At 36.3% G+C, this 15130-nt stretch overlaps 1 protein-coding gene across 1 annotated transcript in view; it reads right to left on the reverse strand.

Annotated features, from left to right (window-relative positions):
• Positions 1-809: 809 nt before the first annotated feature.
• Positions 810-15130, reverse strand: part of JAK2 (Janus kinase 2) — a 97365-nt gene continuing 83044 nt past the window's right edge. The window contains exons 21-26 of the mRNA XM_082498119.1: positions 14311-14500; positions 13259-13383; positions 8756-8928; positions 7391-7508; positions 5485-5598; positions 810-3263 (exon numbers count right to left, since the gene is read on the reverse strand). Of these exons, the coding sequence (XP_082354245.1) occupies positions 3156-3263; positions 5485-5598; positions 7391-7508; positions 8756-8928; positions 13259-13383; positions 14311-14500 (828 nt within the window). The 3' untranslated portion in view covers positions 810-3155. The remainder of the gene's footprint in view (positions 3264-5484; positions 5599-7390; positions 7509-8755; positions 8929-13258; positions 13384-14310; positions 14501-15130) is intronic.

Below are 15130 nucleotides of genomic sequence, written 5' to 3' on the forward strand. Positions count from 1 at the left end.
CTTAACATATTTATACTGATAAACAACAAGCCAATATCATACTACACAATACTTGTTTGCAGAAATAAGATATATTGTGCACTTACAGAAAAATTCTTTCACTTCAAAATAAGTGCAAAGTAGTTAATATTTTAATTCTACATCATAGCAGCAGTCAGGTATGCATAAACCATCACTTTTTCTACAAAAAAAAAAAAATCACAGCATTTTGGGTAGCATAATGATTACACTAAAGTATGATAAATGCAATGCCAGCTGAAGAAAGATTCTAAAACAAAGAACTGAGTCTGTTAATACAAAGGCTATATAAAAATACAGCATTATACAATGCTACTGTAGATCTGAGAGCTTTCAAAATGCAGTGTTTTTTTTTTTGTTTGTTTGGTTGGTTGGTTGGTTGGTTTTGTTTTTTTTTTGAAACGGCTACTACAGTAGCTAATTCAGCAAAATCACTGCATTTGCATCCTTAACAGCTTTTTGAGAAAACCATCTGCTCTGCTCAAGGACCTAAACATCAATGCTGTAGACGATGACACATATCCCCTGAGAGTCCTAAGCACTACTTGGTCCTATTCACCCAGCTAAGAACACTCATCCCCAATGATCAAGCCCTTTGCACGGACAGACTTGTTACAAAAGACTGTATGTTCCTGACCAACAGCACAAAATTATACTGCAGTGTAAAGATATGGCTTTCTCTAAAAATTATAAAGTATTAAAGTAAAAAAAAAAAATCCACAAGACACTTAAAAATTATCCTTGAGTTCAACACTATATTTATGCAATCAAATAGACTAGGTAATCAGTCATACTGTAGTAGAACAAGAAAAAGACTTTTTATTCACTTGAAAAAATAGCAGACTGGAAGATCTCTTCATTGCATTACACAAACTTCCCTGAGATTTTTACATAAATTATGTTTAGTCTACTATATATTGGAAACCAGTTAGCTACTGAGTGTCATACACTGCAAATTTTACATAATTCCTGCATGTTATCCCAGCTAAAATGCTGCTTCAATGCTTTAAAGCTTTATCGTCTTTAGTTACAAAAAATACACACACACAACTGAGACTACAAATGCAAAGACATCTTTTGCACAAAATTTTAAATCTTCAAAGCAATATATAGAAACAGAGAAAAATAGATGTTAAATTGAACAAAGCACTTCAAAGTCCTTTGCAGCTTAAAAACTGATTGTGAAATTAGTTTAAAAAATTAACTATGCAAGTGCTTGGTGGCAAGAAATCCAACAGAATTATTATTAAATGCAGTGAGCAGAAAGAGGGCTGATGCTGCCCTCCCTATTTAGCAATCTCCCATATTATAAAAATCATAGTTTTGTATGAGTCATTGTGGGAGAGAAACATCATAGTGGTACAAAACATTGCTATACTGGCACTATGTTACACCAAGTAAAGATTTTTTTTATTTTTTAATTTTTTTTAAGTTGAGGTACTTAAACTTCTGGTAAGATGGATGTAGTTCACCACAAATCTTCAAGGAGGCCCCACAGTGAAAGTAAGTCCTCTGTTTCACTGAGTCACTGCCCCAAATTTTAAAGATGAACACTTCATTTTAAATACAAATCTGGATGTCAGGTCAGTTTGCCAAGATGTATATCCCCATGAATGAACTTCTCTCAGCAAAAGTCCCAGAAGAACAAGCATTGTATTTTGCAAACAATAATGCTTAAGTAAAAACACAAAAAAGATTATATGAACTAAAAATAAACAAAACCTGGAACTTTACTGCTTTATGAGATTATCCCCAAGTGTTAACGCCTGAAGGCAAAACCGAAGAGTTGTCTTGTCCATAAATTTTTGTTATGCTTATTTCAAAAGTCGAATTATACAGCATAAGTAATCTATTCAGGTAGCTCAGATCTCCTTCCAGTTCTCAGTAACTGGGACCATGCCCTTGTCCCCTGCTGAGCGTGGAGCAATTGCAATTGTAATTCCTCCTTCCAAATAGTTTTATGTTGGGTATCACCACAGAAGGAAATACGAGGTAACTTGGGCCACTTCATTACAAAATAAACTAGATGTGGTCGTGACTGGCCATATCAGATACTGGGCCATAAGCATTCTTTTTTCTGCCCTGGAAGGAAGGTATAAAGTGATCATCTTAACAGCAAAGCCAGGAACTGTGAAATGGAGGGCATTTTCCAGATTTTTAATTCTGCTTCAAAAAGTTTCCAATTTATAGATACACTTATGACTGCATGAAAATTACAAAGATGGAAAGAATAAAAGAGCAGCATTTAAAAGCAGTATGTTTAGCTTTTTCATGTTCAGAAACAAACTGAAGACACTGCCTTGTATCAGATGGCTTCATTTCTACTTGTTATCACTGTATCTTGAATTATATAAAGGGAATCTAATACTTACTCAACAGAGGAAAAGAAGAGTAAGAAAAACTGGATAACATGTTTGCATTTTCATTTTAAACTAAAATTTTCACATCAGTAAGTAGGTTTTCTGGCTCTCCAAATTAAGAACAATTTGCTCCCTTCCCCTCAAAATACTTACAGTACATCACACAGCCTATTATATCTCTTTGCATATATTGCTGGCTGAGAACTGATTCAGACAGGCACATTAAAAGTTTCTGGGTTACATAACCACTTCTGTTTTGTTATACAGAGAAGCCATTTCTGCATCAACAATGAAAAAAATTATAAAACTGTATTAACAAACACAAGCCCTTGTGCAACACACAAAACAGGGTGCCAAGTTACTATACACTCAGTGTGAAAAGACTAGAAGTCTTTTCTGTGCATCTCCATTTCAACAAGGAAATACACTGTCTTTTCAACTCTTAATCTCAACATATTTTATGTCACCTCTTTTTTGCATTGCCAAGTAAGGCAAGTAATGGTGTTGTAGACTGACCATATATTAGGTTATTTTACTTAGAAAAATAATTTCTCTCCCTATTGAAAATTTCAATATGTTCTCATAGTAACAAATATATCCTGATAAAGAAAACCAGCAGGATTCCTCAGTATGCAGATTGAGATAGGATATTTGCCACACAGGTTTTACTTCCAGCAAAGGTAAGATGCACATGTGTACATATGTCAATTATACACAGCAGACCAAGTACATTTTGTTCTGCAATCCAATACACCCTCTGAAGGAGGGACAGTTTTCTCATCCACCCATGTTGTCCCTTATATGATCCACTCGCTGAGCAAGATCCCTAAAAGTGGGGCGCTGGGTAACATTATTGTTCCAGCATTCTTTCATGATAGCATAAATCTGGAAAAGAAACAAAGAAAATCAGTATTAGGTAAACAGATGCTACAAACAGTTAATAGTTACTTTGAACTGGTCCAAAGAACACCCGACTTAACTTCAGGCTTCCAAACAACAGTAGCTATAAGACCTTGCCTAAAGTGTTGCTAAACCAATCAGTTTATCTGCTTGATCCCAATGACAGCAAGAAGTGAGCAGAGCTAGCTCTGCAAAAGCCCTTATTATAAAAGGAGATATATATTTTTAAAGCTAGTATGGAAATTCACTCAGCTAGTTTTTGAAACTTTTAAGAGTCTTGCGTTATTTTGTGAAGTTTTTATCTTACTGCTTGCTCTTATTTTTTGGAAAGCTCAAAAATGTTTAAAATAACATTTAAAATAACAATTATGCTTTACAAGTCTGATCAAAATTTAGATTTACAGACGGTAATTCTAAATTAAGCTTTCCTTGCAACGTTAACATACACTTCTCCACATTTGTATACTACATTCTGAATTATTCTTGATACATAATCGGAAATAAGCCAGAAAAGTTACTGCACAAACTGACCCCACTTCTAGAAGTAGATTTAAGTGATTTTTGGAAGAGATTTCCATGACAATAGGCATTTGACAAAAGTTCACTCTTTTTCCAAACATGTACCTGATATCTGGTCACAAAACAACTTGCCAAGCTCTTCACCCATACTCTTCTCCCTAATTTAACCCAGACCATTACTACCAACTTCCCATACTTCCAACATTTTTTTACATGTTGCTTAAGAACAATCTGCACAGGTCTGAGGAAAAAAAAAGTATCATCAGTTACTTACTTATCAGCAAATCTCAAATTCCTGCATTGAGTAAGCTGCTATAGACCCAAGTCTCAAGCAGCTTGTAAGCTACAGACATCTAGAAGATTTAGTGTCTGTGATAACTGGCCTTTTAGGATCAAAATGGGAAGAGCACAGTTTCTGACAAGAGAGAGACATTTCCATCTTGATTTGATATCTCAAGAAATGTCAGACGTTAAAAGCTTTGCATAAGTTCGGATACAGTTACAGTAAAAGACATTATGTGTTATCTTATACATTTGACATTCAGGTTATCTACAAAAAGCCAAACCTTTGCAATTCAACAATTGTTGTACTCACACATATAATGCAATAAAGGTTACTTCAGAGACTTTTCTTCTGATTCTCTATAGACTGTTTCTTCCCCCACAGCTTCCCTGCCTCATCTGTACTTTTCTTTCTCTTCTCTGCTAGACCTCTTGGCCCTGATCTCTACTCTGTCTCCAGTTTTGAATTAATTACTTCTCGAATTGTTGCCAAGGGTGCTTGATTTTAAAGGGATGCAGCAATTGATCTCGGCTACAAGTTATACACGTTAAAAAGCAAACCTATTTTATTTACATTCTTTCCCTACTGATTCACCTACGAAGCCCTGCCAGTCTGACTCAAGATGAAGTGCACCCTACTCTGAAGAATATAGAACTACAAGACCTAGAAGTAGTATGAAAGTATTTTTTAAAACATCTGGAGGATTAGTAAAAACAAAAGAACACTGAACTACTTTGTGTGCTCTGAGGATGGCTTTACATACATACACACTTCAGTATCTATGAAGAACATGCATACAAATCTGAAGGCGCTGAACATACAAAGTCTGATTCATATACTAAAGTGTGCTTACAGTCTGCAGGTTGCTATTGGCTAAGAATGCTTGACAGTGAATAACATACATGATAAATATTGGAAAGCCTATGTTTGAGAAGGGAAGAGCAAGAGAAGGAAAATAATCAAGATAAGGAGTTCTTTAAATCTTGGAGTTAAATGTGAAAAACCTTACATAGATATTAAGATACTTCTGTTAAATGTTACAGACTTCAAAAGAATCTCTACATGGTACTTCCATGGAACAAGTCCTATATACTAATCTCATTGCCTTAATAAATTTGTATTTTTCAAATAGAAGCCTGAGTGTCCCAGTATAGCAGTCAGTCAGAATAGCTCTACTTCATATATTTAGAAAAACTACATTCTAGGCTCCTGAGGGAACGCAATCTAAAGAATCAGAAAAGAAATATGATTATACTCATCATGCAACTGATAAAATAACAGCATGGCCATTTCACTTGTATAAACACTTCAGTAATCCAAGGAGAATGAAACAAAAATTTACCAGGTACTCACCCTGACTGAGCACCTTCCAGACTACAGTAACATATTAATACAATACCTCACCTCATCGGGGCATCCATCCGGCCTCGGTAGTCGTCCATTATTCTTTAAAAGCTCTATCAAATGAAATACAATCATCTGCCCCTGTTTATCATTGCCAATCATGCGCATGAATTCCTGAAAAAGAAGGCCAACTGGCATAAATAAATTTTAGAGGAAAAGAAAAGATGCTGCAATATTCTTACCAAGGGAAAATTCTTATGAGAAGAATAAACAATAATAAGAATAAATACAATAGTATATAACAATGATAAAATTATAAATTGCAAGTCCAGAGAATATATCAATAATCACAGATTTTTTTGTGTGTGGATACATACACAACTTTAAAACAATAAGTGAAAAATCTTCTTAAAAAATTGTTGACCATCATCTGATGATTAACTAGTTTTAAAAGGATAAACCAGGCAGCTAATTCTAAAGAGCTCTCTGAAACGTTAAAACAAGATCCCGATGCTTTGAAAAGTCCCAGTCAAACAGAAAACAGACAATACCATACTTTTGTATAAAAAAAGGTTAACAGGATTAATCAGTAAATACAGGCCAGAAACAGTAGCATAATTAAAGCCAACAAAAATGCCTTTGAAAAATCTTGCTATCCAAAAATCAACACAACCCAAAAGGTAGATTAAAATCTCACTCAGATTACCAGAGATCAAAAGTAAACGAGGAAGTACTCTTAACAGAAAATAATTTCTAAGCACAACATAAAGGAATTATTTTCCTCCAATGTTACAGAAATTTCTTTAATGATCCTTGACATGAAAATATGCAACAACTGTTGGTAGAATGTGAAAATGGCCAAAGTCGGGGAAACGACGTATAATTAAAAACACTATGACAGTAAACAGACTGTTTTAGCTAATTTGTAAAATTAATTTTTCTTGATGCGTACCGATAGGATAACCAACCTGATGAAGTAGTGAGTGCACATGTAGAGTTGATTTATTCAAAGTATATTGCACCTGAGCCCATGACTTAACTCTACCACTTTCCATTTCATAATCATTCTGGAGAAGAACTCCAGGTGTCTGCAATGTTTATGTTATTACACAGGAGGAGAGTTGCCCCTGCCTTGAGAGTTCTTCCTTGATAGCTTAGTCACTGTATCAAAGTACTAAGAGGTCCACCGAGGTCAATGCAGAGATCTTCCAAGTGCATTTTTGCCTGTCATTGTTCTCAAAACCACATTTGCCAGGACTGAGATACCAGCCAAGGATGAGGACAGCTCCAGTAAATATATAAGGCTCAACTCTCCTCTGTTATGCCTGCAGAGAACTGCTAGGTATAAATAAGATCATGAATCTCATTTCCAACTGCAGAACTGTTATTCAGCAGACAAGTAGTATTTTCCTCCATCCACTGTAAATTTGTCTTCAAAGGTGCCTGTCAACAGTCTGCAAAAAGCCATTCCCTTTCTTTCTTGAACTTCAATAACTTACTAACATGGGTTTTGGTAACATAACAAAATAACTTTAAGTTACATTATTTAAATCAACTTAATGTTAATGTATTTGTTTGGCTCAGCCTTGCTTCGGAATGGCATTAAAAATACATATCATGTTGCAATGAAACAGTTGCATCTGGGATTACTCTCCACAAATGATGAGAAAGAAAATCTATAATGAGAGATTCTAAAATCTTTTTCAAACAGTAAGGAGTTACAGGATGGATAAGATCTGTACAGACTATAAGGTAATTTTCAGATCTCCTTTCCTTCTTATAGCTTGATACTCATAGTTTTTAGCATGTTGCTTTTTCTGATTGGATGCCGCCTCATAAACACTAAGGCATCTCTAGAAAACATCAGTTAATATCAACCTATTTAGGTATGGGAACAATCTATATCTTTTCAAAAATTTAAATACACAAATAAAAAAGCTCTGAGAACCATTCACTATGTACTTACAGCTGGTGGGCTTTTGCTCTTGTCAATGTATGTGAAGAGTTCATACAAGACCACACCAAAACTCCACACATCTGAAGCCACAGAAAATTTGCTTTCTGTCAGAGACTCTGGAGCATACCTGCAACAGACGGTAAAAGCAATATTGTTCTGTGTAACATGTGTCTTTTTGGTTGTGAAGATATTTCTTTTAATAAGACTGGGTTGGTTTTTTTTTTTCAGGAATAAGTGTTCTTTGTTCGGAAGCATTAGCACATTCTCATTTCCTTCCACTACCTTCACTAGTAACTATTCTTTTAATTATAGTTAAATGGCATCGAAAACACAAACCACTTTAAACAAACACAGTTAGTGACAACTATATCCAAGTGTGTTTTTTATCCAACGAAGCTGTAGATATTTTTCTTATCTGTAATTCAAGTAAAGATGATTTTGATGCGATAAAGCCTGGAAAGAAAGCTGATTATAGCTAGTATGCATCTTTCCATCACTTTCAGTAAGCCTTGAATGGTGTACCAGGTACTTCTGGACTTAAATTTTACAGCTCCCAATAACATCTATTAAGACATCATTTTATATTATTTATTCTTTAAAGATGACATTTCTACAGTGCCTAAGGCAGACTAAAATAGACACTCAAATCACATGTATGGAATGGTATTTTCTTTTGCTATCAAGACATAAAATGTTTTTTATCACAGTTATCTGCCAGCATATTTTCTAAGGTATTTCTACGTTTTTACAGTACAGAACTGAAGTACATATTTTGTATTCTGAATACAGTCTACGAATTTCCATTTCATAATCCTTCAGTCTCTCACAGGGTACACAAAGTATTCTTTTCCTTTCTGAGCTAAGTGCATCTCGTTGGGAGCATCACTGTTGCCCTGGAGTAACTTAGACCTTCACTGGAAGCTCAATGCCTGAATACAGACATCTATCCAAATATTCATTGCTAATTACAGTCTGTGGGATTTAACTCCACTTGGTCAACAGAGGGTCTATCCAACAGATCTCAGCTAGAAAATATGAACGACTAATGTTTAGGGAACTGAAAGGTCCAAAATTTTGAAAGCATCCTGGGTAATGGTCCCTTTCAGATTTCTTTTATCTTCGAATATCTTTACTGTTGCATTCTATTTCTTTTAAATATTTTGGTAATATTTAGGGGGGGTGTTGGAAAATATGTGTAGTAGTCCAATAGTTACACACTGTTCTGTAAAGTCAAACATCACACATGTGACTTTGACAATGCAGGGCCACTGACTTGGAGTTTTTACTTAAAAATTCCACAATATGCTAAACAATTGGCTGAAACTGCAAAAACTGAAAACATGTCATGATTTCATATACCAAAGGAAGACTTACCAAAATATAGGGCTTTCACCAGGTTCTTTTACTTTGTAGTATTCCTTGTCTTGTGGCAAGACTTTTGTCAATCCAAAATCTCCAATTTTAACTCTGTTCTCATTCTCCACTAAGATATTTCTGGTTGCTAAATCCCGGTGAACATACCTTTTTGTACCCAGATACTCCATGCCCTAGGTGAAAAGTTCACAAACACAATAGGAAAATGCCATTAAGTATCTGCACTTTTCCTAAAGAGATGAATTAATCTCAAAGTTAAAACCAAACACAGACTGTTACCAAAAACTGGTGTGCTTGAACATTTGTAATTCTCTGAGCAGTTAACTTTTTCCAAGCGCAGGGACTTCCCTTAACTGAAGGGAGACAGACTGAGCACCTCTCAGAGTTAGGTGTTTTTGGATAACATAGCTGGATAGCTGTTACAGCTCGTTTCTGTGGCTAAATGCAGTTTGATGGTGGCAGACAGAAGGAAAACAAAATATGGGCTAAACCACACAACACAGATGAGAAGACTCCCGTATCTACCAATTTAATTTTTTTTTTCACTTTGTACATCTGCTTTTCTGACTGCTTTATGAAACTTTATGTCATGATTCCTTGAATTTGACAACTATTCTCTGACTGTATTCCCACCTGTCTTATTTGTCTTATTTCTCTTCTGTATGGACCACTATTCACCAACACAGTTCTACTTAACATTGTATTTCCATCAGTTGCTGTAACAAAACATTGGTTGAAAGCCATGTCCTCTTTTGCTACTGCTGATCCCTTCTTACCAATGCAAGTAATTTTTTTTTTTTGCTAACAATGAAATGTAGAAGAAGCCAGTGCATGTAGTGGCATTACTAAAAAAAGATGGTCTTGCTTACACAGCAATAAATCGTGGACAAAAGTTGACACTGCACAATGTCAAGAGATACCCAACTCATACATGAAAGGAAAAACAAAGCAAGCTGTCAGTTTCAGAGTTTCATAAGAAAGTATCTCACTTCAACACAAGTTAAAACAATAAATTATGTTAAGAGCACTGTTGAACTCAAAAGTGTTGAACATCGACGTTATACTATTACTGCCAAAAGGATCTCCCTCTCCCTTTAAGTGAGAAATCTCAGAAATAGTTTGACTCCAAAGCCTAACCTTCCTCTTAGACTCTTGTTACCTCCTAGCACCGCGAGGTGGCATTGCTGTTTACTTGCATCCTGTTCCAAAACCGTTCAAAAATTCCCAGTTCGTCATTTCCCGCTTATCCACTGCTATACCGAAAAATACCAAACCTAGCTTTTTCAGTGAGACTCCTGGGTTTCTGATAGAACCAGTTGATGTAACACTGTAACTTTTTATTACTACTATATACTGTATTGAAAACAGTCTTAAAAGTTTCTCTGATGATAGTAATTTTTCTGTTAAACAGGTATTTTCCAGGCTAAGAGAGATACTTAATTGGAATCATGCAAATTCTTAGTGGAAATCATAATCTGGTGGCACTGCTCTAACAATGGAGTTGAGTTTAATTATGTGATTCAAAATGTTTCTATCATTAAGGTTGGGCTCTCCAGCAAGGACACCTGAAGCAATTTAAGCATTAAGAGGTGGAAAAATAAATTTATTCTTAGCCTCTTCTCCTATCAGCCAGCATTAATAAAATGCAGGGACAAAAAAGCTAAAAAGAACATCCCAAAAATCAGATGCTCGGAGAAGTTAAGTGCCTTATTTTCCATTCTATTGTCAGGATTCTTTAAAGTTGAATGTAGAGTCCTATTGCTTCTCATCATACAAGCTATACCAGTGGCACAAACTGCACCAGACAACAGCTGCACTGATTTGCATCTACAGAAACACCACTACTAGCAAATGCCATCTCAAAAATGCTGCTTTTTCACAGTATGAGATATACACACAAAACCCCCCATCCTTCAAGTCAGGAACCCTTTCCCAGTATAGTAGCAAGGAACCAAAACACAGCAAGCAAGCAAACACAATCTTAACCCTCAGTTGCAGGCACGCCTTCATTTACACTCTCATAAATTTGAGAGAAGAGCAGCAAGGCAGAGGGAGAAAGATTTTATATGAAAAACCCCAAAATAACAGAGTGATAGAAATGCACAGCAGAGAGATGTGACCTGCTGAAAGAGCAAACATTGCAAGATGCGCAAAAACAGCTAAAAGAAAGAAGGAAAGAAGGAGGAAAAGCATTCAGATTTTAGTGTTGTAATATTAAGTACTCACTATGTTTTTAACTAAGTTGTTTTAAAGAATGCTGCAGATTGTAGCGAAATCTTAAAAGTGATCAATATAACCTCTACTGTGCAGGCTGCAAAGCAAGACACATACACTATAATTCTTAGACTTTGCTTCCCTTTGAAGTGATACTATGTTTACCCATGCTTTGTCACATGAAAGCAGGACGTTTTCCCACTCAAGCATCTGCAGAAGATACATTCTAAGCTCCCTTCCTCTTGGTTGGTGCTAGGTAGTTAGGAAGCGGTCAGTCATTTCATCTGCTACTTTGATTTTTCATCACCATCCTGAAGACCTGTAATACCTCAATGCTTCTTTTATATATGTATATGTACACACACACATTAAGAACCTTTTCTTTGTACCTTCTGAATACAATTACTTTCCCAAAGTTTCCTGCTATACTTGCACTGCCTGCAAAGGCGCAAATCCACCTTCCAGTCCTCCTGTATCAGATCCCTCTGTCTCAGAGACCAGGGTCCTGAGATACTGTTATTTTTCCTGCAGGCTTTGGATAAGACCTGAAGACTTAACATATGCAGGCTGCACAGCTTCTTATGAAAGTGAACAGGGCAGGCACATTACAACCCTTCAGGTAGGAGGCTGAGATGGCCACAGAATAAAACAGGTAAGTGGCTGCAGCCTTTGCATGTTCAAAAATCCCTATTGCTTCTTTACTCTATGAAAGATTCACTGTCACCATCCTCCTAGGTGGCACTGAGTGTTGGATGCTTCCAGCTCTTTCTTTGAAGAATGATTGAGTTCAGTGACTTACCAGCACTGGTAACTGTTACTTTGCTGCAGAAATAATACTGAGAGAACTTCTTATGCCTTTTACCAGAGAATGACTTCTTCTTTTGGCAACACAGATCAGAGAGCTTTTTAACCCCCTTTGACTGGGTGGTCACATGTTCAATCCTTCCTCTCTGTGAAAAGACTAACACTTGCCACAGACTTGAGAACATTTTCTGTTTTCCAACCTCATTGCACATTGTTTGCCCATCACAGAGCTTTTGCTGGAGACCACCCACATAGCCTTGTCCCGGTGAAGCACACGAACAGGTGAGATCAGCTGCTAAGATGCATGCAGCATCCTTCTGTACATGACCCAGGTTCAACAGCTGAAAGGTTTACTCAGTCAGTCCAGTTTCAAGCAGGGGACTACCAAGCTCTGTTTACCACGTGAAAGTCTGAATGCCTGGAGAAGACCTCGATTCTTGCAGAGACTCTCCTGACTGATTCTTGCGAGGCCTTTTCTGCAGATATTGCAGAAGGAAAGTCTTCTGCTCTGAATGTGGCAGGGCACAATTACCAAACATAGTATGTCTGGGTTACAGACCCTGAAGAATCCTCATTAATCTGAAGTAACCTGCTGTTTCCACACCTTTGATGAGGGTATTCGGGAAATGAATTTAAAAATATTTCTGGTTATGTGCCTTGAGGGTGTAAGGGGTGCATGTCTCGCCCCCTCTCCTTTTCTCTCCTCCCCTCGACCCCCCCCCCTTTTTTTTCTTTCTCCAGACTACCAAACATGCAATGAAATCCAAAGCACCCATAGTTTCTTGTATGTAAAGTATACTAACAGAATTAAACTAGGGTAGGCATAAGCTCTCTTTCTGAGGAAATGACATATCATAATAAATGTTACGTGTTTGCTCCCCTTTTCAGAATTTTATGAAAGATGTTCAGTATAAACCATTGAGACTAGCAAATAATTTATTACAGCTTTCGGCATTTCTATGGCCTCTAGCTCTTCATACAGAAATTGGGTATCTTTGCTCTTTCAGCTAAATAAGCCAATATTATTTACATTTTAAAGTAAATTTCGTAAACATATACATGCTGTTACAGTACTTTTAGAGTTGAATGTCCAAGTTCTGAAAAGTCAGTTACAGTATGTCAAGAACAGTTTGCTTGGGTGACTGTATTTTACTTCAGCCTTCATTAGGGAGAAAAGAGGTTTTGATTCTTCTGAAAGAAATATAAAGCTAAGCAAACTATAAAATAAACAAAAATAAATGCAGTATATTCTGCCTCAGTCAGTAGATCAGCCAGTCTCAGCATCCTGTATGAAGATACTCAGAAGTTTGTCCGGTTCTTGAGTACATGAAAATGTATTGCTAGTTTTTTAGAGTTATGTGGTGCTAGCAACCCAACAGTATTATAAAAGATACACCAAAATAACCAGTGATGGTTGTTTTGAGACAAATGAGACCAAAGAGACAAAATTTTGTTGAAAAATATTCATCATCTGAAATTTCCTACCTTGCATATCTGAGACGCATACAGCAAAAGCTTCTTGTGGTCCAGCCTCTCCTTATGTTTCTGCAGATAATCTCGTAAACTTCCATATGGTAAATATTCCATAATTAATCTCAGATTCCTACGACCTTTTACAACAGCAACAAAAAATACACTTAATATTACTATCACCTTCCAATGACAAGTTTTGAAATACAAGTACTTACAAATGTCTATGAATAAAAGTAATAAAAAATAGTCTTAACAGCAAAAACCTTATTTATTATATGTACATCACTGTGCAATTTTTCACATATTAGTTAACTGCATTTGTTCAGGAAATGCCATTTATTTAAACAAAACAATAATGTGGATATGCTTGATGTATGGAGCATCACTAATCAGGATCATCAATACTTTAGATACTATTGCTAAAGCGAAGCAAAAGTGCTACATGTGTATATCTGTGTTTCTGTAATTCCCCCTCATTGCTGAAATGAAACTCAGAATGGCAACTGACATCAACTGGTCAGCAATTTTACCATCTTTAAAAACTTAGGCTGATTTTGAACCCAATAGTCTTCTTTTTACAACAAGATCCTGGGCCAAACCCGTGCTTTCATTCATGAACTTAACAGCATCAACAATTCACTAAAATCCGTTTCTGGAACTTTCTTCTGTCCAGTCTTTTACTGTATAGGCTGTACAAGAATTGGTAATATCCACTCTGGGACATTACATTGAGCAAAAAACAACAGTTACAAAATGGTTGCATTTTACTACTTAACCCTAAATGCTTTCCTAGGAAGACTTTTATTCTTTAAGTTAAAGAAACTGGGTAACTAGTCGAAATGGTACTTTCTCTAAATCAATCAAATTATGCAATGAGCTAACTGAATAAAATGTCCACCTTGTAGTGAGTTGTATACAACAGACACTACCTTCCTTTCGTTGGTACTCTCTAAGTTCTGGTAAAGTCAGGACAAATCAGTGACTTTTGTGAACACTTACCTCTGAATTTCTCAGTATGCACTACTTCAATGTATACCTGAAGGTGTATTCAATATAGCACATACCTGCGCTGTAGCATACTCCTTTGTATTTAACAATGTTATCATGTTGCAGAGATTTAAGTATTTCAATTTCTCTTTCAAAGTCCCTAAGGTGCTCTTCAGTGCTATGTTGCAGCTTTTTCACAGCCACCACCTCCCCAGTATTATCCTGCAGGGGGTCATACCGGCACATCTCAACACTCCCAAAATTTCCCTAGATCAGAAATGGAAATACTTGAATTAAAAACAAGTCCACATCATTGTCTCTTTCTTAGTACTTGTTGATACTGCTTCAGTGTTCACTGCATCAGCATTAAGGTGACCACAATTAATTATTTTAGTGAAAAGCCATAAAATGTCCTTGAAGAGAAAAAGTGCAAGATCACAGGTAACAGTTCTATAAGGAAGTAAACAGCATGGGAGTAAATGAGGACAAGGAGAGAGGGTGATGTCTATTCATTTTCTCCCCCTTCTTCACAAATTTCCTCTTGTAATTCTAAGCTGTCAGTTGGGCAATACTTTACCTGCACTTACAAAACCCCCTACATTTAGGTTCCTCTTGGTTCTTAATTCTCCTCTGTTTCTTGGTGGGTTTTCTTCCATTTGTTTCGATGTTCTACCTTATTCCCTTTCTCTGCTTATATTTTCTTTATCTTCCTTTATGCAGCTGTCACCTACCACTCTGTTCCTCTCCCTATGCTATGCTTCCATTTATAGTCAACAACCAACCATCTGCAAAGAGAAGTAGTTTTGCTACTTCACTTTCAGGCTTGCTTTCACTAGTACTTGGACTCCAAGGAATATATAGCTAACATGTCAATAAAAACCATAAACCAGCAAGGAA

Source organism: Vanellus vanellus (assembly GCF_965231255.1).
Source record: "Vanellus vanellus genome assembly, chromosome: Z".
Lineage (NCBI taxonomy): Eukaryota > Metazoa > Chordata > Aves > Charadriiformes > Charadriidae > Vanellus > Vanellus vanellus.